The 27,613-nt window shown below is 35.3% G+C and overlaps 4 protein-coding genes, 2 long non-coding RNA genes and 1 pseudogene across 7 annotated transcripts; 2 read left to right on the top strand and 5 right to left on the bottom strand.

Moving 5' to 3' along the window:
* Window positions 1-838: 838 nt before the first annotated feature.
* Window positions 839-5,050, bottom strand: LOC9322654 (protein NSP-INTERACTING KINASE 3). The gene is made up of 11 exons (XM_021034403.1): window positions 4,254-5,050; window positions 3,682-3,811; window positions 3,515-3,586; window positions 3,290-3,433; window positions 3,110-3,181; window positions 2,958-3,017; window positions 2,768-2,865; window positions 2,532-2,678; window positions 2,104-2,445; window positions 1,622-2,013; window positions 839-1,330 (listed from the first exon to the last, which is right to left on the bottom strand). The coding sequence occupies exons 1-11, from the start codon at window positions 4,369-4,371 to the stop codon at window positions 989-991; spliced, it is 1,917 nt and encodes a 638-aa protein (XP_020890062.1). The 5' UTR covers window positions 4,372-5,050; the 3' UTR covers window positions 839-988.
* Window positions 5,051-7,689: 2,639 nt separating this feature from the next.
* LOC9322653 (probable E3 ubiquitin-protein ligase RHY1A) lies at window positions 7,690-9,151 on the bottom strand (the record flags this gene model as incomplete). Its single annotated transcript, XM_021035068.1, has 3 exons — window positions 7,690-8,314; window positions 8,593-8,780; window positions 9,104-9,151. Coding segments are annotated over 3 exons (585 nt in total), but the record flags the coding sequence as incomplete, so codon positions are not given.
* Window positions 9,152-11,123: 1,972 nt separating this feature from the next.
* On the top strand, window positions 11,124-12,696 carry LOC110230748. Its single transcript, XR_002333916.1, has 2 exons — window positions 11,124-11,637; window positions 12,184-12,696. It is a non-coding gene; the product is annotated as an uncharacterized LOC110230748 (long non-coding RNA).
* A 964-nt stretch (window positions 12,697-13,660) lies between these two features.
* On the bottom strand, window positions 13,661-14,195 carry LOC9322652. The gene is made up of 2 exons (XR_002333906.1): window positions 14,053-14,195; window positions 13,661-13,907 (listed from the first exon to the last, which is right to left on the bottom strand). It is a non-coding gene; the product is annotated as an uncharacterized LOC9322652 (long non-coding RNA).
* Window positions 14,196-17,278: 3,083 nt separating this feature from the next.
* Window positions 17,279-20,365, bottom strand: LOC9322651 (ATP-citrate synthase alpha chain protein 2). 2 transcript variants are annotated; one of them, XM_021034427.1, is made up of 13 exons: window positions 20,293-20,365; window positions 19,793-19,905; window positions 19,397-19,573; window positions 19,128-19,289; window positions 18,968-19,048; window positions 18,826-18,877; window positions 18,596-18,710; window positions 18,397-18,478; window positions 18,219-18,314; window positions 18,007-18,108; window positions 17,786-17,902; window positions 17,582-17,698; window positions 17,279-17,498 (listed from the first exon to the last, which is right to left on the bottom strand). In XM_021034427.1, exons 2-13 carry the CDS (start codon window positions 19,889-19,891, stop codon window positions 17,427-17,429), a joined length of 1,272 nt encoding a protein of 423 aa, XP_020890086.1. In that variant the 5' UTR covers window positions 19,892-19,905; window positions 20,293-20,365; the 3' UTR covers window positions 17,279-17,426. The 2 variants fall into 2 exon arrangements, with proteins under 2 accessions (XP_020890086.1, XP_020890085.1); XM_021034426.1 differs by having other exon boundaries at window positions 20,219-20,310.
* A 352-nt stretch (window positions 20,366-20,717) lies between these two features.
* LOC9324187 lies at window positions 20,718-23,654 on the bottom strand (annotated as a pseudogene).
* A 1,836-nt stretch (window positions 23,655-25,490) lies between these two features.
* LOC9322650 (vesicle-associated protein 1-4) lies at window positions 25,491-26,429 on the top strand. The gene has a single exon (XM_021034462.1). It carries the CDS (start codon window positions 25,792-25,794, stop codon window positions 26,386-26,388), a length of 597 nt encoding a protein of 198 aa, XP_020890121.1. The 5' UTR covers window positions 25,491-25,791; the 3' UTR covers window positions 26,389-26,429.
* Window positions 26,430-27,613: the final 1,184 nt, after the last annotated feature.

Here is a 27,613-nt window from a genome sequence, read left to right as displayed (position 1 = left end):
AAAATATAAGCCGTTTTAACTAAAAGCACGCCGATTAAGAAGATCTACTTTTTAAAAGTTCAGCCAATCATAAAAGATACTGCATAATAAAAATAATCATAAAATATTAAAGTAATATATAATTTGCATAGAAACTTGAAAACGATTTATATTTTGAAACAAAAAAGTTTTTCCAAAACACCTTATATTTTGAAACGGAGGGAGTAATTCCGAAATGTAGATTAATAATGAGTCCCAAAACATTATCATTGAATCTAAAATCTCAGTGAGAGGAAAAAGCTAACAATTATTCGGTCAAAGCTTGAAAGTAATTATGGAAGTGCTCATTATTCAGTCATTTCTATAATTTTAGATAATTAAGGTTATTAGAAAGTTAATGAGATCGTGGTAATGACCAAGAAATACGGCAGAGTTCCGCGGGATGAATCTAAGACACGTGGCATAAGAACGACTCACGAGACTTTGGAAGACTTTGGACCGACATCATTCTTCTCGTTAATTGCGATTGCTTATAGCCGCGGGCGTGATCTGACGGTATCATGTGTGGTCTGAATATGCAAGTGCACGCTTCTGTCGTTTCAGCGGAATAGTGTCCACGTATACGACTCTACTTGGCCCATTACTCGTTGATTTATTTAAAGACCATCGTAATTCCTATGTTCGGTGCTTTCGTCTGCATTTTAAACCGAAATGTCTTGGAATCTTTTATTTTCCGGTTTAGTCGGTTCGTGTTTCTCGAATTTCGGAATTTCCGGTTTTAGACTGTGTCAGAATTTCGATTCAGTTTGTTTTGAGTTTACATCTGTTTGATTTTTTGTCCTCCAAATTTTCTTACCAATGTGGCAGGCTAATCAACATTTTCTTTCGCATTTAGTATTTTTTTACATAAAAAATTACACTCAACTTCACATCTATATCAACATTATAAAAAGACAAACAAAAAACAAACACAATAAAAGAAAAATGAAAAAAAAGGAGTGAATCATAATCATCGTGGACCCGAGAGCTCAATGGCTTCTACTACAAGAGACGATTCCTGGATATAATCGGAGTAATACCTTACACGTGGTGATGAACTCACCATCCCTGGTGGCAATGGCGGTGGCTGATGCTCTGCAGTACCGTTCTGCGTCGCTTCCCATCTCTCAGCTAAGCCGTCACCTTCAAGCATTTTCATAACTTCTGACATTTTAGGTCGATGAGAAGGATTGAATTGAGTGCAGAGAAGCGCAACTTGAACGATTTCTTCGAGTTCTACTCTATCGAACTTGTCATTTAGATCTTTGTCTATTAACTGCTTTAGTTTCCCTTCTTGATGCAGCTTCTTCACCTGCCATTTTTAACACTCATTTCTCAGACCAATAAACCAAACCGATTCCAGACCAAGCACAAAAACAGAACCAAACCGTATACAAAATAATGGTTTAGTCTTCAAACTATACCGAATTCAATCAAAGATAAACAAAACCAAACTGAACCAAAATTTAGCCAAAATCATGGCTAATTTTTAGGTTGAGTTTTCTATCAAACAAGACTGAACCGAACCAAACCAAACCAGAATTATGACCAATACCTTCAAGATTCTAGAAAGTGAAACAAGAAACAAAGAAAAGAGACTTACCCAGTCAAGCATGACGCCTTTCTGGTGAGCGGATCGGCCAAAATCAAGTGCTTTCTGACCAGTGATGAGCTCAAGGAGAAGTATACCAAAGCCAAAGACATCAGTCTTCTCAGACGACTGACCCGTGGATAAGTACTCAGGAGCAATGTGGCCAACGGTTCCACGGACCGCAGTTGTGACGTGAGAGTCTCTATGGTCTAGAAGCTTAGCTAACCCGAAATCACCAACAACTGCCTCAAAGTCCTCATCCAATAAAATGTTAGCTGCTTTCACATCGCGGTGTATGATCTTTGGGTCACATTGCTCGTGTAGGTATACTAGTCCTCTAGCTGTCCCAACTGCTATCTTCTTCCTTCTCGACCAGTCTAATGCTGGCTCTCCCCGGATATTGTCTAAACAAAAATTGCAGCAAAATTGAACTATTAAAGACTTGCAAAAGACCACGAAGAAATTAACAAATTTGGTTTTGGAAACTGCAATACCTTTCAAGCGTGATGCGACGCTCCCATTTGGCATGTAAGGGTAGACTAAGATTCTCTCCTGGTTGCTACTACAGAAACCACGGAGCCTGAGGAGATTTCGATGAAGAGCCAAACTTATAGTCTCTACTTCTGTCTGGAACTGGACTTCTCCGCCCGCAATGTTACAGTCCTTGAGACGTTTGACAGCTACCAAAGTTCCATCGCTTAAGTGTCCTTTGTACACAATCCCGTATCCGCCTCTTCCGAGAATGTTTTTCGAGTTGAAATGATTGGTCGCAGATCTAAGCTCTTTGAAAGTATACCTCTTCAAATGCCCTAAACTCACTTCTGGATCATATTGTTCTGCAGAATATTCATCATCAAGATGGCACTGTCAGTTTTGCTCTGCACAAAATGATGCCAAGCAAGTAATTTTTCAAGATACTAACCATTAACGTCAAAAAATATTTGCTTGTTACGCCGATATCTCCACCAAAGAAACATTCCGCTTGTAAAGAAAACAAAAAATGCTGCACTGAAGCTTGCAGCGAATGCAAGAGCTACGTGATGGCCATTGGTACGAGTTCCTGATTCATCTAAAACAAAAAAGAACCAAAGATGGAAGTGATAAGGTACATTGACGCAGAAGAAGAATAGGGAGCTACGAGAAGCAGACGCCTAATACCTGGTGGACCATCTTGTGGAAGCGTGAGAGGCTCGGGAAAGACAGCAGAGCAGTTTGAAACAGCTTTTGGGCCACAGATCAATGCATTACCAATTACCCTTCAGTCCAAGAAACAAAACAAATACGATGGTGAATCTTTGTTTCACTTCAATGGATAGTTAAGCTCTTGGATCATTCTAGTAAAACTTACTTGAAAGTTCTGGCAGAAACTTTTGGCAGTGAACCGCTAAGATTGTTATACGAAATGTCGCTGCACATCAAGAATCAATAACAAATAAGTTCGTAATTATTCTCCCAATGTATTGTGAACAACAGAACAAAAAGCAGAGTTTTGAGACATACACTAGAGTGAGTCCCTCAATCTTGGATAGAGACGCAGGGCAAGTTCCTAAAAGACTGTTATTGTTTAACCGTCTGAAAATGCAAATGACAAAAACGGAACAACAAAACACTGAGAATTGAATTGGAATTTTATAAACATGCAACAAAAGAATCATTGCGAAACCCTAAAGGAGCACTCACAAGTAATTCAAGTTCTTGAGTTCTCCAAGTGAGGCTGGTATCTCCCCGGTGAATGAATTGTTTGAAAGATCAAGTGTCTGAAGCTTCTCCAACCTCCCAATCGTTTCGGGAATTGGACCAGTGATTGCATTGTTTTGCAACAACCTATACCACAAAACATTAAGCTCAACAAGAAGCAAAACTAAAGAACAAGAATCAAACATAGAAAAAACTACAAAAACTTACACAGATTCTAGATAGGTGAGGTTTCCGATTCTAGGAGACAATGTACCAGACAAGCTTTGGCTAGGAAGTACCCTGTTTCATCAAGAAAACAAGACAAGTCTCAGAGATCTACCAGGTCTTTTTGTCTTGTGTAATAGAGAGAGAGAGAGAGAGAAGAGAAGACTTACAATCCAGAGACATAGCCATCAGTGCAAGTAACCATTCTCCAGCTACAAGGATCAACTGAATTCACATCCCAATTCTCAAGAACATTGTACGGATCATTCAATTCATTCTTCACAGCCACTAAAGCCGTCACTACTCATTTCAGACAAACAAAAAGAAAGAAACTTCAGTTTGATAGAACAAATCTAAGCCTCAAAACTCCTATCAATTCTCTTATCCCAAAGCTAAAGTTTTTCGAAACTTCAGTTTGATACTAATCTTATATGCAGTATCTGCAGGACAGTTCCACAGAGAATGAAGTAAAAGTTGAGCTGGTATTGGCTAAGGTTTTAGATATGAGTCTGGTGAGCATTTAAAGCTGTGATATTTATTATCCAATAAAGAAACAAAAAAAGAACCTAATCCACAGAAACATTCAGCTGAATTTTCGGAACAACTAAGAAAAATAGACAAAACAAAGATGATAAAAATTCATAGAGAAAATTCCAATCTGGAATCTATGTGTTTAAGCAAAGGGAAAAAAAATACATTTTTCTTTTTTAAAATTAGAGATTTCTCCAAGAAGAAGACTAACCTTCATAGTTTACACCAGTAGGAGAAAGTGTAGCAGTAGAGACATCAAGCAACCATACCAAAACCAGAAACCCTAATCTTACACTTTCCATAGCCATATCCCTTCTTAAAGCAATCATCTTTGGTCTGAAAAAACAAGTTTTAGGAAACCCACCAACTCATTTTTCTCTCTCCCATATCTTAAAAAACCTTAGCCTTTGTCTATTTTCTTCTTCTCTGTCTTTATTCAGACAAAAAAAAACACTTTGAGCAATCTCTTTCCAGCAATGGAACGTCTCTTTTCTATCTGATTTCAATTCGAATCAAATTCTTGACTGGAGTAAAAGAAGATGACCCAAATTGAAAAATGACGACTTGCAAGACACTCAGCTTAGAAAGAGAGAATTTTTGACTGAAGCATTAAGAGAATGAGTGCTAAACGAGCAGTGACAAGAGATAGAGAAGAGAGAGAGAGAGAAAACTATAAAAGTGTGAAGAGAATTTTTCCCGAGAAACCAAGCAAACAAAAGCACCAAAATGCTCTGAAAGTCTGAGAAAATTTTCTAGAGATCTGAGAAAAAAAAGAATGCAACAAAAAAAGCTATTGAGTGATACTAATGGCTCTTGGTTTTTATTTTAATCATTTGGTAGTGTAATTATTGAATAACTAATCTCTATGACATTCTTAATTTTTTCAAAAAGGTTTGCTTCTAATTCCACACCACTATTACCAAATCATCTAATCTCTCATCTGCCTACTCTTCTCATTCACACCACCAATATAAAAAAAGGAATTAAAAATAATAATCAACAAAAGAAAGGGACCAAACAAGCAAAATCCAAAATGAAAATGCCAAAAAATCCACAAACACACACAGAAAGATACTGACAGAATAACAAGAAAAGAAGAGACTCTCTGTTTTTCTCACTTTTTTTAAGTTTTTGTTAAGCTTTTTTAAAAAATTTGTTACTGTAAGGAAAAAAAATAGTATGTTTTCATGATTTCAGTTTGAATTCTTTTTCTTTTTTACTTTCGGACAGATATTTCAAGAAAACACTTTAATATACAAAAATGTGATTAGATTGAAGAGATGGGTCGTAGAGAAAGATAAAAGAACAAGGACATCTCTCATTCTCTCTCTTTGTTTTTCTTCTTCGAAAAAGTTACAGAGCAAAAAAAAAGTCCTTTTTGTTGGGCAGATCACGTTCATGGCCTGTCTCCTATCTTGTTGGCTTTTTCGGGCTTCAATTATTTTATCCCTTTTTGAGTTTTTCGTTACAAAAAGAATTATCATTTTTACTACACAATTTTTAAAGAGGAAAAATGTCTTTTTATCTCCCAACTTTCAAAAAGTGGTCAATCAATACGTCAACTTCATATGTGGCCATTTAAAACATGAAATAAACGTTGACTAACGTTTGAGACATGGAAATTCGTTGACCAGGCCAAAATAGACATGCCGTTATCAGTCGTTAACGGAACTTCTAACGCCCGTTATCACCCGTAACGACTCTGTTAATCAACTTTCAAATTGTGGCCATTTTAAACATCAACTTCATATGTAGCCATTCAAAACATGAACTAATCGTTGACTAACATTTGAAACATTAGAATTCGTTGACCAGGCCAAAGTAGACATGTCGTCATCATTCGTTAACTGAACCTATAACATCCGTTATCACCCGTTAACGACACTGTTAGTATGTCCAAAAAGATTTTTCCCAAATGAAAACACTAAATCCCCAAATCTATTTCTACAACAGCTCAAACAAGATGAATAGTCTTATTATCTCTATCTCCATTTCAGAAAAGCTATATTTAGTCTAGGCCTGGACATAATACCCGAACTCGAAGAACCGAACCGAACCCGACCCGAAAAATCTGACCCGAACCCGAACCCGAAGTTTTAAAATACCCGAACGGATTCTAAACTTGACAACCCGAAAACCCGAACCCGACCCGAACTCGAACCCGAACAAGTACCCGAACATACCCAAAATATAAGTACATAGTTATAATATATTAGTAATATTTATACTTGTAATAACCTAAGTGCCAAAATTATTCGGATGTTAAGATATTTTCGGGTGTTTTAGCTACTTTGGGTTAGATTCGGGTTAAAATACTTGGGTTTTATAGATTTTTTGATTATTTTTCAATACTTTGCATAGGATCGGATACAAAATTTCTAATATTTGGATACTTTGGGTAAACCTGAATCCGAACCCGAAATACCCGATCCGAACCCGACCCGAACCCGAAGTTTTAAAATACCCGAATGGATCTTAGTTTTCTAAACCCGAAAAACCCAAACCCAAAAAACCCAACCCGAACCCGACCCGAATATCCGAACGCCCATGCCTATTTTAGTCCTATGATGGGTCTACAAATTTGCTTCCATGATTCCTTTTTAGATTTAAAACAAATATATAAACGATGTTTGCTTCCAATTACTGCCTCTACGATTGTCTATATATCAAACCATGTCCTGGATTATGCTTTAAACAAAAAATTTGTCCTGATTTTCTCTTGATTATTTTCAAAACGACGTCGTTTTGGATATACTAACAGAGTCGTTAACGGGTGATAACGGATGTTATAGGTTTTTTTAACGAATGATGACGACATGTCTATTTTGGCCTGGTCAACAAATTCTCATGTTTCAAATGTTAGTCAACGATTAGTTCATGTTTTAAATGGCCACATATAAAGTTGATGTTTAAAATGGCCACAATTTGAAAGTTGATTAACAGAGTCGTTACGGGTGATAACGGGCGTTAGAAGTTCCGTTAACGACTGATAACGGCATGTCTATTTTGGCCTGGTCAACGAATTTCCATGTCTCAAACGTTAGTCAACGTTTATTTCATGTTTTAAATGGCCACATATGAAGTTGACGTATTGATTGGCCACTTTTTGAAAATTGGGAGATAAAACGACATTTTTCCCATTTTTAAAGGATTACACTTTCTTTTACTGTAGATTTTTTTTTTTTGAACCGAATGTAAATTAACTCACATTTCGCGCAACTTTTCTTTAAAACTTTAGGAGAAATTTAAAGGTTAGAGTAACCAGAGAACTTAGAGCATGATTATTGGTAGTATCTTAAAAATATCTCTTAACAATATTTAAGTAATATATTTGTAAAAGTGATTGTTAAGAGATAGTATTTTTGAGTTAAGATTTTTGTGTGATTAATGGTATGCTTTTAACATGTGGTTCTTAGAAAAAAAAAATTAATATAAAAACAAAATTTATAATTATAGAAAATTTAATAATTGTTGCAAATTGAAAAAATTAAAACATACATGAGATACAATTTATAACATAAAGCACAAATGTTTTAAACTTAATTTCTAGAATATTTTGTCCATATATGCTCGACCAAATCATTATTCAATTGTTATTGTTGATGCATACCTCAAAACATAATCAATTTGTCGGATCAAGATTTGGATTAGGAAAAAAGTCTCTTTCATATATAACCAACAAGACATTAAAAGAGGATCACAGTGAAGAAAACTAAAAAGATTCACACCATACAATATCAACGCTTCAACTACCTAATGGCACAACAAAAACCGTTACAAACACAACATGTGACAGCAAAAAAAGCACTCATGGGCGACAAAACTCGAAGACCGATTTGAGGATGTCTATAGCAAGAAAAAGAAGAAGAGAAGATATGTGTGGATATGGCCTATGGTTAGGCAAAGATTCTATTTACAAGTTTCTATTCCTTAGCTATGGCTCTACGGCAATAAGGACAATCTCCACAAGCTCTAAGCCAAGGGTTTAAGCAAGAAGAATGGAAACTATGGGTACATGGTAAGGATATAAGCATGTCGCCTTTTGTGAAACTCTCTAAACATATGCTACAATCTTTCATCTCGGTATTAACCTCGGCTGAGCTAAAAGTTTGTCGGTGTAAACAGTTAATAGCATCTTGAGTAAGACCTTGTGGTTTCTTGTTGCATTCATAGGTCACTTGAAGCCCTTCTAGTTGAAAAATTGGATCTCCATTTATAGAATGAAATGAAGACTCCCTTTGATCATCTCCCAATGAAACTCTGTTGCTTCGACTGAATCAAGGAACAAAGTTGAAACTATACAAATTCAGCACCCAAAACTGTGAAAAGAATCCAAAGAAAGATCTTTAAGGAAATAACACTAAGTAACAAAATCTTTCTTCTTGTTGAAACTCCTTAAGGAATCCACAAAAACTGATTTTTATGCTAAAATCTTTACCAATTCTAACAAGAATCAAGAGCAATTCGAAACCAGAACCGTGATCAGACAAAACAAAGCAACGCACAAACCAAGTAAAGCTGTAAATTAGTTCAGTGGGTTAAGCACAGACCTGTTACTAGACAAAGAAACACCTCTCAGTCTCTCGAAAAGTCTAGCCCTTGCGAGCAGAACAGCTCCAGGAAGCCTCTCGGATCCATTTAGGTTAACAAAGCTGCTACTTTGAGTATCAATATCAGTACTGTCCGTATTCAAATACTGACCAGTGCCTTGAACATCACGAATAGGTCTACTACGTTCCTGAATTGGTAAATTAGGCGAGATTTTAATAAAAATGGACCAAATTCAGAAAATTACGCTTTGGGGAAAGAAAATAACTAGAAGGTGACAGAAGCGTCGGAGACGGGGAGTGGGTCGCCGGAGGGGATCACAGCCGTCGGAATCATGACGTTGATTATGATGATTGACGCCGTGACGGCGATGATGATGATGGTGTGAGTAGTGTCGATAAGAAGAAGAGTCGGATTCTAAATCCGGGTCGGATCGACCCGGACGTGATCTTCGTGTAATTTAAAAGATGCAATCAAATATTCCTCTGATTCAAGTTGAAATTCGCAAATCACCTTTGGTTTCTTCTCTGTCGCAAATCGCGATTTCAGTGAGAGATAGAAATATTAAAAATAACACTCAATAATCACGTCTTATATATTAAAAATAACACCAAATAATCACGTGCCACGTGGCACCTCTTAAGACAGAAAATGTGTCTTAACTAAGAAACGTTCCTTAGTTATAATAACCAATTCTAATTTAAATTAAATCACATTAACACCTAAGATTTTCTTAAGCCACTCCCGATAATCCTGCTCTTAGTTATCTTGAAGAAAACTACACGAAAATGTTAAGTAGATATGAATATATGATATTGAATAATACAAATTTTATTTCACTTGGGATGGCTAAATAAGATATTGGCAATCTCCTTGGATGACCAAGTCAGGCCCAGCTCAATGAAAAATATCCATAGCTGTCACTAAAAATGGGCCCTGGTTAATAGAAAATGGACCATGGTCAAGTGTAAAAATGGTCCAAATTTTGAATAGCCATGTCTAAAAATAGACATGTTTATGACTATCGATATCCATTTAAGCAAATTGCTTGCATCGCCTGTAAAAGGCTTTAAATGCTTCCGATTCCATATCGTTTTCTTTTAAAAAAATCGATTAGAGTTCTGGACCTTTGGCCAATAATCTCCTTTAGTACTCAGAGTTACCATGTCCTTATTTTCTAGTAGCATTCTTTGAGTTGCTAGATAAAAAGATAAACAAATTTGTTTTCTTATAATCCAATTATGGTATAATCCACTTCAGTAATTTTTATCGTAGTTACTTTTGACAATTCTTTCATTTGACGGTTTTCATCTATACCGTTTGTTTTTTACTATAGTTTTCTTATCGGTATTTAATGTGTTCAATCATTTGATTATATGCTCATCAACCGAAATTTGTGTTCATTTTCTAAATATCCTCACATGTTTTCCTAGTTTGCTCTTTTGGTGAATGATGATTCGGTTAAATCTTATCATTGAGTGACTTCTAGTGTCTACATGTTCAATTAACATCGTTTTGACGCCAACTGATGTTATGATAAATAATTCAGGTGAGTTAGTAGTACAGATTAAATAGCCAAACTAAATAAATAGATCAGACGGAATAATTTTTTTTTAATTTATTTATTTATAGAACAAAATATACATTATGAATTTATGATGCATATGCAGATTAACTATTATATAAAACACATATAGCATCAAGGGTGTTCTTTTCGAAAAAGGAAATGAATAAAATATTACTCCTTCTGTTTTACGAAAAATGTCATTCTAGAATTTGATTTTTGTTTCACAAAGAGTGTTATTCTACATTTTCAATGTGATTTTTACACATAATTTTCTGATTTACCCTTAACTTAAAGCTATTTTTCATTGAATTTAAATCATTAATCACTTATTAAATAGGGGTATATATTTATAATTTAATATTTTCTTAATTTGTGTGAAATGTGTCAAAATAACATTCTCTATGAAACAGAGGGAGTATATTTAAAAAAAAAACACATATAGCATGTTAATTACTGTTGATACCAATACCATCCATTGTACGACACTATTCCTGTGAATGGTGGTAGCACTGAGATTATATGCAATGCTAAATTTATTCAACACCTTCCTTTTTCATTTTTAAACATTCCACTTCATCTTCTCTCTTCCACCTAATAATTCAACATCTATTTAATTTGTAACATTTTCAATGGTTTATTTAATAAATAGAATTATAGTGAAATAAACTTTTATTTTTCAATTCCAAATCAAATGAAACAAGTATCTATTTATAGAGAAAAAAATATGATGAATTTTGATATAAAAAATATAAATAAATAAATTAGTTTAATATATAATAATTGATGTTAAATAGTTAGGGTGAGATTGAAATTTTCAATATCCAATAAAAAAGAACATGTGTCATTTTTGGTCCCATATTTTTGGTTTCAACATATGTTGAATACTTTCAACTGAGTTGAATCCACGTCAGTTTTTTTTCATTTTCAACACCTTCATTGCACATAGTCTGATAGGTTGAGCAAGAAAATATCTCTCTGCGTTCCTCTCGACATTCAGCCGCCGCCGAGAAAAAAATTTTAGATCCGAGGCTAGATCGCGTTGGCTTCCATAGCAACGGATCTGGCCTCCCTCTGCTCTGTTTTAGTTTCGTTTTTGTTCTCTTTTTCGTTTCGTTGGGTTTGTATTTAGAGGTTCGTAAAGGCAAGTTGAGTTCTTGGTTGCTGTGGTTCGATTTCGGCGGAGCTTTTAGCCGGTGGAAGGGGTGAGTGGTGTTTTGGATTGGTGGTTTCTTCTCCTTGTTGTGGCATGGCCTTCGATTTTGGTCTCTTCTCAAATCATGATTTTTCGAGAAGGAAATCGGTTCTTGTGGAGGAGATAGCGTCGGGTTTCGAGGTGATGTTTAAGGAGAGGCATGGTTCTCGGATCTGTTAGTGGTGGCGGAGGTTTTGTGTCTCGGTAGTGGAGGTCTCTTCGTTGTGGGGTTTCTCTCCGGTGGTTTTTGGGTGGTGGCTAAGCTTCTCCGGTTTTTGGCTGCTGGTGGTCAGTTTTCTCTTTGTCTTTGTTTATTTTGGTTTGTTTGCATTGATTTCGTCCTGCGTTTGGTGATTTTTCTAGTTTGTTGCGAGTGTATTCTGGGGTCTTGCTGTTACGGTTGTAGCGGCGTTTTTTGGGTATATGTTTTAGCGAAACGTTTGGTTCCGGATCTGTAGGATCTACGGTGCTGCTCTGTGAATTATGCCATTGCTTTACTGGATCTGTTCCTTATTCATTGTCGCTTTTGTGCTTACTGTCTCCAAGCCGTTTATGTTGAGTGGTGTCTAGGCTTTAGCCAGGTTCAGTCCAGCCTTTGCTCTTCTTTCCGTTTCCGGTCTCCTCATCTCAACCTATGAATCACTTTGGGTTTGTCTCCTTGCTAAGAAGAAGTTCAGTTTTGTTTGGTTGGATCAATAGACCTCTAAGTTTTCAGTTCTTTCTTCTCCCTGATGTTGTTCGTTGCGGTTGTTAGCTGGCTCGGTTTTCGAGTGGTTGGGCCTTTCTCCTTGTCTTTGCTTTCCTGATCTGATGTGATAGGATCGCCTTTTGAAGGTTTCTAGTTAGACGCTAGTGGACGCAGCAGTCGTCAGCAGTCGTATTCGGAAGTGTGCTCGAGGTTCCCTTAACTCTTTTGTCTCGCTTGCCGGGTTATGAAGTCTTGGTTCTTGGTTTCGAGAGATCAGCTCTCATCGTGATAGGAGGAGGTAGATGTTATTTTCGGGTTGGCCGCGGGCATCCTTGGTAAGTCTCAATCGCAAGTGCTTCAGAAGTTTTGGGTTACTTGTTTTCTTGGGTCTATTGTTTCTTTTAAGGTTTATGCCTTCGGCTTTTTTCTTAGTTTTTGGTTTCGACCTCTTGCGTTTGTGGTTTGAAATCTTTTGCTTTTCTATGTTTAGTTTCCCTTCGTTAGGGCCTAGTTTTCGGGGAAATCTCGTCTTCCGCCGGCTTTGTCTCCGGGGACTTTCATGTTGTCCGCCGGCTTTAGTTTCCCTCTTTTGGGCTTTGTATTTCACCTTGGTTCCATTACAAGATCAATAATAAAATTCTAGATGACAAAAAAAAAAAGTCTGATAGGTTGAGAAACGCTATGTGGTTACGGTATTTGGGCAAGTGAACAAATCGTCCTTGATTGTTTCCAGAATTTGACAATACGTTCGGCAAATCAAATCGATCGCCTTTTAAGAGCTCTCTTTATATACTTTAAAATTATCTTTTACCATTCTAGGTTTATCTGCGAATTTTCATAAGATAAGTTATAGTTGACGTGAAATTCTAGCCAATACTTTGAAGTTTTAACTTTGAAATTCTCTTTTATATTATAAAACACAAGTCACTTCACAAATTAGATTTTGCCACAAGTAATTTTTAAAATAATATAATTTTAATCAAAATTAAACAAAATAAGTAAATCAATTGTGGACAAAAAGAAAAACAAAATAATTGTGGCATCGTGTCTCACCCATCCCACGAGTCCATGATCTATCTTCCTCGCCACGATCTCTCTTCAAAAAAAATTATGATACTCATATAAATCTGCTTCCACATTTGTTCATCAAGTTAGTTAGAAATCAAATATCTCGCACTGCCCCATTTTAGATTTCTAGGTTATTTTTCTCCTCTTTAATTTTTTAATCATTTAGATTCTTCCGTTTTGCTGGCCACGTATGGCTGATCTTTTACTTCATCGTCGTCGTATTTCTTCTCATCAAATCGGATATGGAAGAAGAATTCTGAGTCGTTTTGTATCTTCGTAATTTTGTTCAGATATCTCGGAGGAGAGAAACAGATTCAACACGAAGAAATTTCTAGAAACGAGTGACAGAAATCAAGAAGCCAAAACACGAAGAAAAGATGAGACTTGCATCACCGTGAAACAAAAGAGGCTATGTTGATAGAGAAAGAAGAAAACCAAACTCAAATTTTGCTGAAAAATGGATTGGTTTTGTAAATTAACACATTGCTCTCCACATGTGTGTGTGGGATGTGTAGAAAGGAAAAGAGGAATTAATTGTTAGATTACCCACAACACAGATTAATTAATTTTTATTAAATATATATATATATTAGTTCTGAAGATTCAGTAAATCATATAAAGAGAAATTATCAATGCACACATGTACACTGATGTCCACCTACTGCATCTCTACAATCGCAATGAGGATAGTAATCATCTCGAATTTCGATTCTGCATTGTCCAGCCGACCGAAAAATATCAACATCACATGGATACCCCGGAATGAATTCAACAAGTACAGGCGCACGCTCTGCTGCCTCCACTATTTTATATCAACCACAAAAATATTAGATGGTGGATTAAAGGCCTTAGATAAAAAGAAATTGATAATGCAAAAAATTACAAGTTTTTTCACAACCATATTAAGAAAGTATAACCAACTGAAAATATATGTATATATATCTCACCTTTAGCATAATGCATCACGAAAAACATGAGAACACAAGAAACCACAAAGAAAGTAACAGATTTCATGATGCAAAAATTTGGTAAATGATTGTCTATATTTGTTTTCTGAATTTTTGTTGTTTATCTCGTACTGAATATTTTCTTATCAACACTGTTTATATATACATACAACATTAAAAAACTTTATCATACTAAATTAATAGGCAATAATTTTATATTTGGCCAAAATAATTAAATGCCCATTTTGAGAGTAAAAAAACATATATATCCTTAATTTATAACCTAAATAAGATAAACACATTTAGGTAATAAATCATATATTTGATGCATTCAAAGTCAACTAGATCTGGTATATATAAAGGTTTGGTTTTCTGCATCCATATCATCATCCTTAATAATAATAATTTGATTTTATTTGCAGATATAATTAAAAAATTTCTCTTGCTTTATATCATCATCTACATGTTAATAATAAATTGTTTTAAGAAATTATTTTAAAAAATAAAGAAATGATATGGCATATTTTGATTGGATATTTAGAGTGTAAATGGACTTTTTCTAATTAAGGTAAGATTAAAATAATTGGAATCTTAATGAAGTGTCAATAAAATTTATATATATAATTAGGGAGTTATCTCCATTATATAAAGGTTGTAATAATAATAATAAATGTAGAACTTACATTAATTATTTAGTGGACATGTGGTAGTTGCTGGAGTGATGATGTGACACTCATATGGAAAGAGTTGGCTAACTTTCATATATATGATTTTCGGTTAATTTGGATACTTTAATATAGTTTGAGTTTTTTTACCAGGTTTTCCGAGTAATTAATAATTATAATTCCAAAAATGTCAATTATTTTTAGATCAAAATAACTAAAATTTCCAAAATAACTGAAACCTATAGTTATATTTATCAAAAAAAAAATTTAAAAATTCAAATCTAACCAATTTGTTAAGATTTTTGGATATCCGAAACCGAATCAAAATAACTCGAACTAAACCCAAACACTCCGACTGTATAAAATATCTGAATGGATCCTAAAGATCTAGACCCGAACCAAACCCGAATGCCCAAACCTACATACATATGTATAAGTTATATACTACTTATAACTAATTTTACAAACGGTTGAGGTTCCCCCACTTTCTATCGATTTTCTCCAATTGAAAACCCTTAAAATCACTAATTCTAACCATGGATCCTCTAAATCTTCAAAGCTTTTCTTCTCCTCCTTCTAAGAACTCCAAAAACCTCTATCAAGTATTTCTCCTAATCCTAATTGATTCTCACCGTGAACTTCATGGACTTAAATCTCTCTTTTATTAGCTTCATGGACTTATGTTCTTTATTTCTTGTTGACTGCACGATTGTATGGATTATGGAATATGGATCTTATAACACAACTTGGTTTCTTTTTTTCTCAATGGTTGTGGTTACTTCGGGGTGAAAAATAACCTATCCAAACCCGACCCAAACATATTAAATACCTGAATAAGGCTAGAGGCCTAAACCCGAAAATACGAACTGAACCAGAACGGGTATCTGAATGAGGCCTTCATGTTAGATTCCACATAAACTGATCTAAGCAATTTGATTCGTCACTAATGTTTTCTCTCAGAAAGCTTCTCCACCGGGAAGAGGGTTCTGACTTTGACCATTGTCAACATAAGAGCATGAATATGTACGTATGAATTCATCTGTGCTTTACTATAATATTTCTTGTATAAAAGGAGTTCATCCACCATACATTGTTAAACAAACAACTTACAAAATGCAGCAAACAGTTCATTATTTTCTAGTAGCATTTTTGGAGTTGCTAGATAATAGATAAACAAATCTGTTTTCTTATAATCCAATTATGGTATAATCCACTTCTCAGTAACTCTTATCCTAGACTTTTGACAATTCTTTCATCTCACTTATCGTAGTTACTTTGACAATTCTTTCATCTGGAGGTTTTCATCCATACCGTTTGTTTGTTGAATATAGTTTCTTATGGCCATTTAATGTTCTCACTCATTTGATTATGCTCATCAACTGAAATTTGTTTTCATTTCTGAATATCATCACATGTTTTCCTAGTTTTCTCATATCATTGAATCACAACATTTTCATCCGGTTCTAGTTTGCGGTAAGAAGAGTCTTGTATATATTTTCATCCCTTTAATTTGCGTGTTTTTCTAATCTCAAATCTGTTTTATTTATCAAAGATTTAGGTTTTTGTATGTCTAATTTTGTGTCTTTAGAATATGAGTCCAGGAAATAATCGAATGAGTGTATTATTTTGTCTTGTTTTCTTTTGTTCACCTTAGTTTGATCTATGTCTCTGAAAGTTTTCATGTATTCGCTGGCTATGTCTCTGGAATGGTTGTATCCCTCATCGGCTCCTTATATTTCAACTTGAATTTCATCAATGAAAACCAAATTATTAGTGAAAAAAAAACACAAAAACTGGATTCCCTAGATTTTTTGGAAAACAAAATTTCAAAAAAAAAAAATATTGGGTAAAAATTGGTATTTTTATATTTGGTTAGTTGGTGGCATTTGGCATGGATAACAAGAGAAATTGAACAAAATTGAAAGTCCCTTATCTAAGCCTTCAATGGTTGTAGTTTTGGGTTTTTCATTTTTAAATTTTTGGATTTTGATTTTTTTTGGAAAAAATCATCATTAATATAATTTTTAGATTCTTTACTACAAATGAAAACATAACACAGAAATCGGATTCAAATACTCTATTGGTTAGTAAATAAATGGTTGCTTGAAAACAAAATCCAAATACTTTGTCAAATTGCAGCGTACAAACTAGTTCTCTTGCGTTTAGTCAAGTGGTTAAGTCCACTTGACTCCGCCTTCTCCACCGGAGTTCGATTCCACTAAATCGCGTTACCCCGCGTAGTCTAGCAACTCCAAAAACACCATTTTTGGATTGGCTATGGATCGGGACTTGTCGATCCAAAGATGTCAAAAAAAAATAGTTCTCTTGCGTTTGTGTTTTTTTTTTTTGTTATAATAGTCGCTACAGGATTGTGACGCAAGCGAAGACAAACAATCTAGGATTTAAAAATTCAGAAAAAGTTCTAGAAAGATTTAGAATAAAAAAGGGTATAGACTGGAGCCGAGTGGCCCCCAGTTCACTCTTTGTAGACTTCACACTCCTATCAAAGTGAAAGATGGACCTTTCTCTTTTTCTAAGTCAAGAAGATAAAGAGAATCAAAAGAGAAAATACTTTGTAAAAAAGAAGATACTTGTTTATTATTTATGAATAGTAAGAAACATTTAGAGGTGAAACATAATTCAAACACAGGTCCCAAACTCGAGAAACGCTAAGAGTATTTTGAAAGTAAGTGATAAGATTGTAAAGGCTTATGCAGCCGCAGTGATGTACTGGATTGCCTCCTTGCAAATACCTGTCATTGTTGCTTCAGGACCATACACCTTGAAATCAAACAGACATGTAAAAACATTTAGAAACGGGTTAAGCAGGAATGTGTTGTGTTTATTTATTGTGTTGCATATACCTCGATGGGGACACCGATTTCATCTCCGAGTGATCTCATTTTAGCAAGTCCCTTTTGGTAGTTTGGTCCTCCTCTCCTCACAAATATATGCATCCTTGCTGCTTTCAGCTTTGCTTCCTGTAAAAGGTTAAAGGAAAGCTCATTTATACTTATAGTCGAGGGCAATAAAAGGCTTGTGGATGACTCTACTCTCTTCTTGCTTACCTTTTCCTTGAGAGCTCGGATTATGCCATTGAAGGTAGCAGCAACATCGGTGAAGTTAGCAATTCCTCCTCCGATTACCAGAGCTCTACTTTTTCCATCCGGATTCGCTGTAGCACACTGAAGAATTGGGAAACATCGCAGTAGTCTATAGTCAGAAGAGCCATTATGATGGGTTGGTTCATATGTTTTAATGTGGAAGGAGAAACAAAAAAGCATTATACATCGATGACAACTCTCGCATACTGCAAAACCTCGTCTTCTTTGGGTGCTCCACTGTATTCAGCATAATTTCCAAGCTCAGATGCATACCCGAGATCTCCAACCTGGATATAACATTAGCACACTGTTTAGAGGCTAAGGCTTGCAAGGAGAAAAATGCATGAGATTCTCAGTGTTGATTAAGAAGATACAGATTTTTCATATAAAAACATACGGTATCGGCATAGATGACACTTGCACCTCCCCCAGCTACCATAGTCCAAATCCTTCCCTTGGGATTCAGAACAGTGAACTTCAAAGACGCACTTGTCTGCATATACAAAAGGGTCATAAGTCTTAGAGAAACGGGTGTTTCCTAAAGAGCCAAATTCTACTAAGATTGGTAATGATACCTTCTCATCTAGACCGTGGATGAAGCTTTCTGTTGAACTCATCACTCTTCCAAATGGCATAGGGAATTCAATGTCGCCCCACCTGCAAAATGTAAGAGGTTAATCATATCGCCTGAATACAGCAACAGGAAGGCTTATCATGCCTTGTTGAAGCTCTTGACTTGGAACAGATAAAAAAAGTGGAAGAGCCAAAACTTACTTCTTAAAGTTTTTGAAAGCAGCGGTGTCATCAAGCTCACCCCTCATATCTAGAGGATAAGGCTTTCCATCAACCAATGTGAAAGGATTCATCTCCAAGAAAGTGAAATCAAGATCTAGTGTCCAAGAAAGAAGAAGAGAATAAAAAAAGCTTCAGTTTTTTGTTCAGATTTCTTCATTTTGAATCTGCTTTAGATAAGTATGCAGAATTAGTGAACTTTTGGCATATACCTTCGAATAAAGTAAAAATGACTTGAATAAAATCTTCAAGTTCCCCTTTGATCTGTACGTGGAAAATTAGTAAGTCGAAATTGCAAGTAGTTTGTTTCATATGCAAAATTTCAGTTGTCATTGATATTCAGCTTAATATTACCTCTAGAGGAAGTGTTGCAACAAGAGGTGCACATATCTCAGGTGTCAGGGAAGCACCCGTCGGTATAGTTATGGTCTTGACCTATAGAAAGTGAACTCAATTTTGAGCTTTAGGGTGAGAATTTGACACTAGGATATCAATGAAAAAGCATCGAAAATACCTTGTCCCAGTTCTCCTCGATGTCAATTCCTCCACACTCCGAAAAGCTAATGCTGCAGCCAAGTCTATCAGAGACAATATTAAGATAGAACTCCTCATTGTGTGGGACAAATGGTTCAACAATAAACGTTGTTATGGGTCCTTTGCATCCACTCATCTCTACCTGTAGATAATAGATAGACAAAGCTAAAACTCTAAGTAGAGGGAAGAAAACAACTAAAACTCTAAGAAAAGAAAAAATGGTCTCAAGTCATTCAACAAAAAAGTTACCTCTTTGCCTAACCGTTCTTTCACGAAAGTTGCAACATCAGCGAAATCTAATTTCAGGGCAACCAAACCACTTTTGCCACGCTTTCCGAACAACATATCAGGTTTCACCACAAGCTTCTCAGATGAGAGCCAAGGTTCCTTCTCTACTAGCTCATTCAGATCAGTCTCTTGGTTAATCTAAAACACATACAGATAAATCAAGCGTTAACACAATAGAACAAGTAAAAAACCTATTCAATTTCAGAAAAGCAAACATCAAATTATGAAGCAATGCAGTCAATCACAGCATTAATGAGGCACACTCTCTTAAACTAACAAGAACAAACAACTGAGTCACGTCGGAGAAACCAATGAACAAAACAAAAGTTTTAGTAAAGAAGTCAAGATGGATCTAACCTGAACGGATCTGATAGGCAATTCTTGACCAGAAAGCCTTTTGAAGTGTTCTTTCAGCAGTCTCTTTGAGTCATACTCTCTGATCTTCTTGCGAGCCATATTCCACAATGAAACTAGACGAAAAAACACGGTTTAGAAAATCGATATATCTACACAGATCCAGTTCAGTGAACAACACACAAAATCGGTAATCAGATCGCTAACTATTCATATTCAATTAGCAATCAAACAGAGAAAATCTAACAGTCCGAGACTAATGACGATTCGAAACCCTAACGAATTCGAATGGACCAAATAAATTAAGCTTCAGGGTAACAATGAACATCATTATAGACCACAATGACACACGAGAAGGGACAGAGACAGATACATATACAAACAGATGAGTTTCAACGAATGTAGTCTACGATTCGAGATGAAACAGACCTCTGGATTCAGAAAATGGAGACCGATCAGAGGAAGATGAAGAAGAAGGAATCCATGAAAATGGCGGATCTTACCGTTGAGAGAGGATGAAAGAGGTAGCTACAGCTTCGGTAGTCAGCTTCGTATTTATTTATATTTAAACATTATCATTTTTTTTCCTCTGTTTTTATTTATTTATTTTTTAAAAGTACTATTAATCTGTCCAATTACAGCTTTGATTAAGAAAGAAAAAAATCTTGTCCAATTATTTTACAGAAACATGTCATGAGTCGATTCCATAGAGTACATGCTAATTCTATATTTCAATTTTTGTTTTGTAAGTAATAATAAAAGTTATGTAAACAGTTGTAAAACCTTTGGAGTTACTCTTCTTCCATCATAAAGCTAGGTGGTGATCGTTCGTCCATAAAACCTACCTAACTTGTAAACCAATGCTTCAACTCCCAACTATTTTGATTGTACTTATACACATTTTGGGCACTTCATTAGAATCGCAATATAACTAAGATTATAGTAGATTTAGATAGTAATAACTCAGATCCGTTCAAGTTTGACTGTTGTCATAATAGCATAAAGAATATGGGATTAGTATGACTTCATCTGTACTTTAAATTACCTTTCTTGTAATATGGACACACCTTGGATAAGAAGATTTGAGATTGCTTTTTGTCCAATAGTCACTCGAAACAAAAGTGTGATCAGACAAAACCCAGAAAAGCTAGCTGCATATGGAGTTCATCCACCACTAATCAAAGTACAACTTACAAAATGCAGCTCGACACGAGCATACATCTTTGATGGGAAGATCTGAGATTCCATTGTTGAAAGTTTCAAATTGAAACCAAATCAATTGAAAGTGAAACAACAATCTCCACTTGAAACACTCTTACATGATCCGCGCTTTCTTAAGTGGAGGGGTGATTAGAGAAAGAGTATCAGATAGAGACCTCGCTTTCTTAACCGGAGTGATGAACTGGGATATAAGAGTGTCTGATAGAGACTGAGATTTGTTAACCGGAGCTGGAGGAGACAGAACGCAGCAAGAAACAGTTCGCTTAATGCGAAGCATTTCTCTGTAGGTATCTTCGTTGCCATGTTCAATTTCCAAGTCATGCCATTTCTGCCACACTTGAGGGTCTGCAAACTGTGAGGCATACTTGTAGACTGCACGAGCTCGATCGACTTCTCCCATGCTTTTCTCCAGCTCTGCAAATTTGATGCACATCATCTTCACATCATTCTCTGCAAGCCCAGATGATTCTATAGCTTCCTGGAATATCTCCCTAGTTTTTTTAGCACCAAACCTCTCTGCTGCACGAGCTATGTATATCTCATACATCTCAAGCTTCTTCTCATCCGCAACTCTTCTCGTAGCTTGTTTGTACACATCTATGGCCCTCTTTGCCAGACCATAATCTTCTTCAAATTTTGCATACTCAAGGTACAGTAGAGCAGCATCAGATGAACTTACCATCGAAACAGCATTCTCAAACAACTCTCTCGCCCGCTCCACCTTTGTCTTCCCATATCTCTTAACAAACTTTGTGAGATACGTCAGCCATATGTCTTTCACATGAGGATACTTAAACATCTTCACACCTCTTTCATACACCTTGAACGCCTCTTCAAAGTAGTTGTTTTCCTCAAGAAGCTGAGCGTAGTTCAATATAATATGAGGTGTGGCTATTCTTAATTCCAGTATCCTCTCGTACGCTGATCTCGTGGATTCCAGTGTCCCTACACTTTCCTCCAGATCAACGTAGAGTGACCACAGCCTCGGGGACTTATACAACTTTAACTGGACTGGTTCTGGTTCGTTCCCAACATCAGCAACTCTGTTTCTGACTTCTACCGAGGGTGCAGCCGTAGCCCGCCTCATTAGCTCTAAAGCTCCTTTGAAATTCTTGTGTCTCAGCTCCATCTCGGCCCACTCACACCACATGCAGGCCAAATGATCCACGGTTTTGTAGTTTACTTGGACTGCCTTGTCAAGAACCACTCTTGCATTGACCAAATCGTTGTGGGTTTCATACAACTTGGCAAAAGCAACCCATAACGTGTGAGGAGACTTACCAGCTGCTTTTATGGGATCCACAGTCCTCACAGCTTCTGTGTAAGTCAGTATCTGCTTCTCTGCGTCTCCCTCAAACAACTTGACTCTACGATGCCATTGTTCAACATTGTGTGGGTTTTGCCTCAAGAGAACACTGTTTGCAAGTGCAGGTCTCCTGTTCAGCAGTTCCTCCCAGCGAGCCAATCGCAGATCAACATCGTTACCATCATTCAACCAATACCCACCCAGGATTTTACTCTGCATCTCTTCTAAGGACAGAGAAGTATTGACACGGACATCTTCCTCATCCTCTACCTCGGATTCATATTCTTCACCACCTTCTTCAACTTCTTCCAACCTTTTGGCAACACAACTTTCCTCAAACCTTGAATAAGCATCAAAAATAACACTAAAGTCCCTAACTGTGACCACCTTCACCATCCCCTCCTCATAGATATCACGGGCCTTCTCGAACATATTCTTTCTAATGTAGTAATCCGCAAGGTAAGTCCAGAGCATCCCTACTTCATCCGTAAACTTTGCAATGCCTCCCCTGATAATAGCCTCCACATCAAGACCAGAAACCTCATTAGCATGGTTAACAACAACCTCAAGCAGATCCATCCACAGGCTATAAATGCTCTTGCCTTTACTAGACTGAAATTGAAACTGGTCATTCAACACAGAGGCCAAATACTCTGCGGACTCTTGCCAACGACCCGACTTCAACAGAAACTCAATAAAATTCTCAATGTGACTTGGATCATAGCTAAGATACCTTCTATAAACTCTAATCGAAGTCTCCACAGGAACACCTTCCTGAGTCACAAATTCGAGATAAGATTCCCAAATTCTACCATGTTGTCTAACGGGAAGAGCAGAGAGAGCCCGATCGAAAGTTTTACGAGTCCTAGTAATCAATCTCTGCGAAATTAGGGTTTGAAGATAGAAGAGCCAGATCCTAGGCATGTTATGCATCGTAACCAGAGCTCTTTCAAAAGTATTGTTCAAGATCTCGTACGGTGGATCGGTAACACACAAATCACTAACGAAATCGAGACGTTCCCGGAGATACGCGTACCAAAGCTTGTAGCTACCGGGAAGAGCTTTGATGGCTCTCTCATAGATGACGAATCGATCCTTGAAAGGAGCCTTAGATTTCGAAATCAAATATCTCCACCATGGCTTTAGGGTTTTAGGGTTTCGTAGTACAGTTTCCTCGTGTAAGAGGTCTTCTTCAGATGAAGGGAACACCATTATCACAAAAATCGCAGAGCTCAGTCAGATTCAAAATTCAAAAAACCTAAATCGGATGAGAAACAAAAAAAAAAGATATGTTTAGAGAGAGAAGGGAAACTTGTTGAACAAAAAAAAAGAGAAGGGAAAACTTTAAAGTTTTTTTGGATTTACAAAACTTAATTATCATTGATTATTTTTTAAATACTTTTAGATTATCATTGATTGTTATGATTTGTATTAACATTTTCTTCCAAATTTTTCTTCATACAATCAATAAGATATGTTTTTCTATAAAATTTCCAAATATTATAGATTTTACCTTTGAACTATGTTAATGTGTGAGAAGAATTGTAAAATAAAAATTATTGTGAAATAAATTTTATTTGAATTTTCAATTTTAAAATATTATAGATTTCAACTTTAATGTGTGAGAATATTGTAAATTAACTTTTATTGGAATTTGCAAATTTTTATCTATATTTTGCTTGACCATAAAATTAATTATCACATGATGTGTAATCGTGTACTAGATAATAACCCGCACTATGTGCTGGACAAAACGATTATTAAATATATTTTAATGTATTAATTATATTGAAGGTGTTCGAATTTTATATTATTAGATAAACAATAGTGTATTAATAATTATCAAGATTAGTGAAATTTTTTATTTATGTATTAATGTTTTGTGTTTATCATGATTCATGATATATATCTTGTTATATTAATAGATACACAAAATATTAGGTACTCCATTTTGTATAGATTTGTATCTCTTCATTACATATTTTAATTGTATTTTCGTTTTAATTAATTGAGCTAAATAAAAAGCATAAATTAATTAGAAAAATAAACATAACTAAAACTAATGGCAAAATCTGTAAATATCCTAATAAATGTTGGGTCTTTAATTAAATGGATTGAGAAGCTTTGTGAGAACGACACGTCAGCATGACATTTTCGTTAATCACACATGAGGGTAAGGTTATTTTTTAAAAATGTTTCTCAATTAATATATAAGGGATTATGAATCATATTGCACATTGATTTTTGTTATATAAAAAAACTTAATACGTATGTTCATTGAGTTTGTGTGTGGATGGGTGTTTTTTTTTTTTTTTTAATAATCTCATTGCCATGATATTTTGTTTTATGAGTAAAATGTACAGAATCCATATCCCACTAACATTAGATTTTAAAAGAATTAGATAATCAATGATTGCTAAACTTTTTGAATAACAAGGGATTTTAGAGAAACTGGTGTTTCCCGAAGTGCCAAGTTCTACACAGATTGGTAATGATACTTTCTCATCTAGACCGTGGATAAAGCTCTATGTTGAACTCATCACTCTTCCAAATGGCATAGGGAATTCAATGTCGCCCCACCTGCAAAATGTAAGAGGTTGGTTAATCATTTGATTTGTAAGTAAACCATTAGAATATCCGCAGTATCATAGAAAAAATCAATATGGAATATTAGATTAGAACATTTCTTCAAGTCAAGAAATCTTTTGGATCCGGTTTTGATTAGGTTTTATGTCATCCTCTATTATATTACTTTTTTTTGTCCCTTCGTTATGACTTATGAGACGTGGTGAATAGGGAGAGCTTAATAACTTAGTCTAAAAGGGAGTCATTATCAAACGGACCAAAATGCCTAAACATGCTCGACTTTATTAAGCTGACTCGGCTCAGTTTGAAACGTATTGATTTTGTCATGTGCAGATTATAAAATTCTAATTCAATTTCAGTATCAACAAGTTTTATTACTAAAAAAACGAAGTTTGCCTCGTTCATTATAACTAAATAAACGTTTTAGGAAAATATATGTCATTTGATTAGCATCTTTTTTATTCTCATTTTTCAGTCATAGAATACCAATTCTTTGTAGGTTTTCAAATCATCTTGTACGTACCTTTCCGTCTTCCTAACAGCCATTCTTATTTTTACTAATCGTTAAACGTATACATAATAGTGCGCTACACTATTCGTATAGTATCCAACGACCGTGGATTTTCTAGTTAAAATAATCAACAATTTTATCTACTAGCTAGATTTTTTTGGTGATTTAATTTCAATTAATCTGATCTAGAAGCACACCAAGCCTATAAATATAAGAGGCCAATATACTAGCTAGGTAGCCTCAAATAAACTTGCAAATCATAATCGGTTTTTCCTACTACATACCCTATAAGTTCTAGTCTAACCAATCAAACAACTTACAAAAAAATAGGGTTTCAAGTTTTCTCTCTTGCCATCTATATAAAGTCAGTCTTACAACATGACAAAGAGTGTTAAGAAGATCCCGATGGTGACCATCTCTCGCTTCATGCAGCCTCCAAGGTTTCAGGACCAAGTTTTTATCAACTTCCGAGGAGAGGAAATTCGCTATAGCTTCCTCAGCCACCTTGTTGCCGCTTTTAAACTACACGGAATAAATTTCTTCATTGACAAAGACGAACAGAAGGGAAAAGACCTTAAGCACCTTTTCAAAAGGATCAAGGAGTCGCAGATTGCACTAGCAATCTTTTCCGAAAGATATGCGCAGTCCCGATGGTGCTTGAACGAACTGGCAAAGATGAAGAAACTTGCAAGGAAGGGCAAATTAAATGTGGTTCCAATTTTCTACAAGGTGAAGGTAAATGATGTGAGACATCAAGAGGGAAAATTTGGTAGCAACTTTTGGAAGTTGGCAAAGACTTCTAGTGGTGAGGAAATCAAGAAGTGGAAGGAAGCTTTGGAGTTTTTCTCTAACAAGATGGGCTTGACGTTATGTGGCAAGAGGTATACTCTACATGATCTTTCTTTTTATCTAAGAGTACGTACATATATGTCGAAATGTCAAAACATTTACAATTTTTTTTTTCGTGACTTGTGAGTCAAGAAAGAAAAGCATATAACACGGACACTACGCTCAAGGTGCATAAAAGTTTCGACTGAAATTATTCCGTGATATTTGCAAAAGAAATATTAGAAAAATAGAGCTTCATTCATAAATTTAGAAAATTAGGAAAATGGTCTTTTTTTTTTTTATGGTTTAAGAGTTTATTTTTTTAGTTTTGATTTATGTTCTTCTTAAATTTTAAATCTTATTTGGTGCGAAATTTAAATTAAAAGTTACTAAGAACCCAATTAATAGTCAGTTAGTCAAGTTATATGGACCTTTGTAAAAGTCAAAATTTAATTTAATTATATATAGGTATACCTTGAGATTCTCATCTTTAGTGAGTCAATGACATTTTTTCCTTCTCACTATTTTATCTCAAAAAATCATATTGATTTTGATTGACTTTTTTTGTCAACTTCAAATATTATTATATAAGATATGATCAGAGCGGCATCATATAAGAAAACAATTAATTAATAGATACATTTAGGTGAATCTGATCTCTGCGAACAACCATCTACCATAATGCTTCATGCTGTGACATCTGCACACTTGATGCATTTGCCATTTAGTATTGACAATTGAATTTTCTTCAAATCTCACCAAGCATTAATCGGGATAGGTTAATCTTCATACCAATCCCAACACATTATCAATCAACAATATAGTTGATGTGTGCCACCGAACAAAAAAAGCTCTTCATTTTCAAACCAAAACTGTTCTTAATTATTCTGATTCAAACCAAAACGAAAACCAAGATTGGACCAATACATAAGAATCCATTCTTGAAACTAAAAGCATTATTGAAATATATAGTGAGAGATGTGGTTTTTACTTGCCTTGAACATGCTATATCTCAATATGACCATTTCTTTTTGTCAAATTCAATTCGATAGATGTTAATATATTCTTGCATCGCATAAGTAGTAATTTACCCGTTCAATATAAAAGATACTAACAAAAATTATATTATTAGCTGATAAATCCTTGCTATTATAAAAAATGGCAAGTCCAAATGATACCTACCATGTTTTCTTGGAACAACTTTAGTTTCAAAATAAACATTTTGTCTCCTGCCATGATATGTGTTTCTTGATTTAGAGCTGTTTAATTAATCTGGATTTTGGTCTTAATGTGACATCGCATGTGATGATGTTTATTTTTATTCTTGATTATCATCCATAGGCTAAGTAGGCTAAAAATATAGAATTAGCAC

The sequence above is a fragment of the Arabidopsis lyrata genome, assembly GCF_000004255.2.
Source record: "Arabidopsis lyrata subsp. lyrata unplaced genomic scaffold ARALYscaffold_2, whole genome shotgun sequence".
NCBI lineage: Eukaryota > Viridiplantae > Streptophyta > Magnoliopsida > Brassicales > Brassicaceae > Arabidopsis > Arabidopsis lyrata.
The sequence above is the reverse complement of the archived record's forward strand: the minus strand, read 5'-3'. Positions and strand labels throughout refer to the sequence as shown.

Bases quoted from the DNA above. Each gene is read 5' to 3' on its own strand.
- LOC9322654 (XM_021034403.1), bottom strand. From the start codon at position 4,371: ATGATTGCTTTAAGAAGGGATATGGCTATGGAAAGTGTAAGATTAGGG. The intron at 3,434-3,514 runs GTAAGTTTTTGT...TTTGTGGTATAG, and splicing joins CTCACCTATCTAGAATCTGT to GTTGTTGCAAAACAATGCAA. The intron at 3,018-3,109 runs GTATGTCTCAAA...CTTGATGTGCAG, and splicing joins ATTGAGGGACTCACTCTAGT to CGACATTTCGTATAACAATC.
- LOC9322651 (XM_021034427.1), bottom strand. From the start codon at position 19,891: ATGGCTCGCAAGAAGATCAGAGAGTATGACTCAAAGAGACTGCTGAAA. The intron at 19,290-19,396 runs GTAACTTTTTTG...TATTATCTACAG, and splicing joins AAGAACGGTTAGGCAAAGAG to GTAGAGATGAGTGGATGCAA. The intron at 18,109-18,218 runs GTATGTTTTTAT...TGTTATATCCAG, and splicing joins GTGTCATCTATGCCGATACC to GTTGGAGATCTCGGGTATGC.
- LOC9322650 (XM_021034462.1), top strand. From the start codon at position 25,792: ATGACAAAGAGTGTTAAGAAGATCCCGATGGTGACCATCTCTCGCTTC.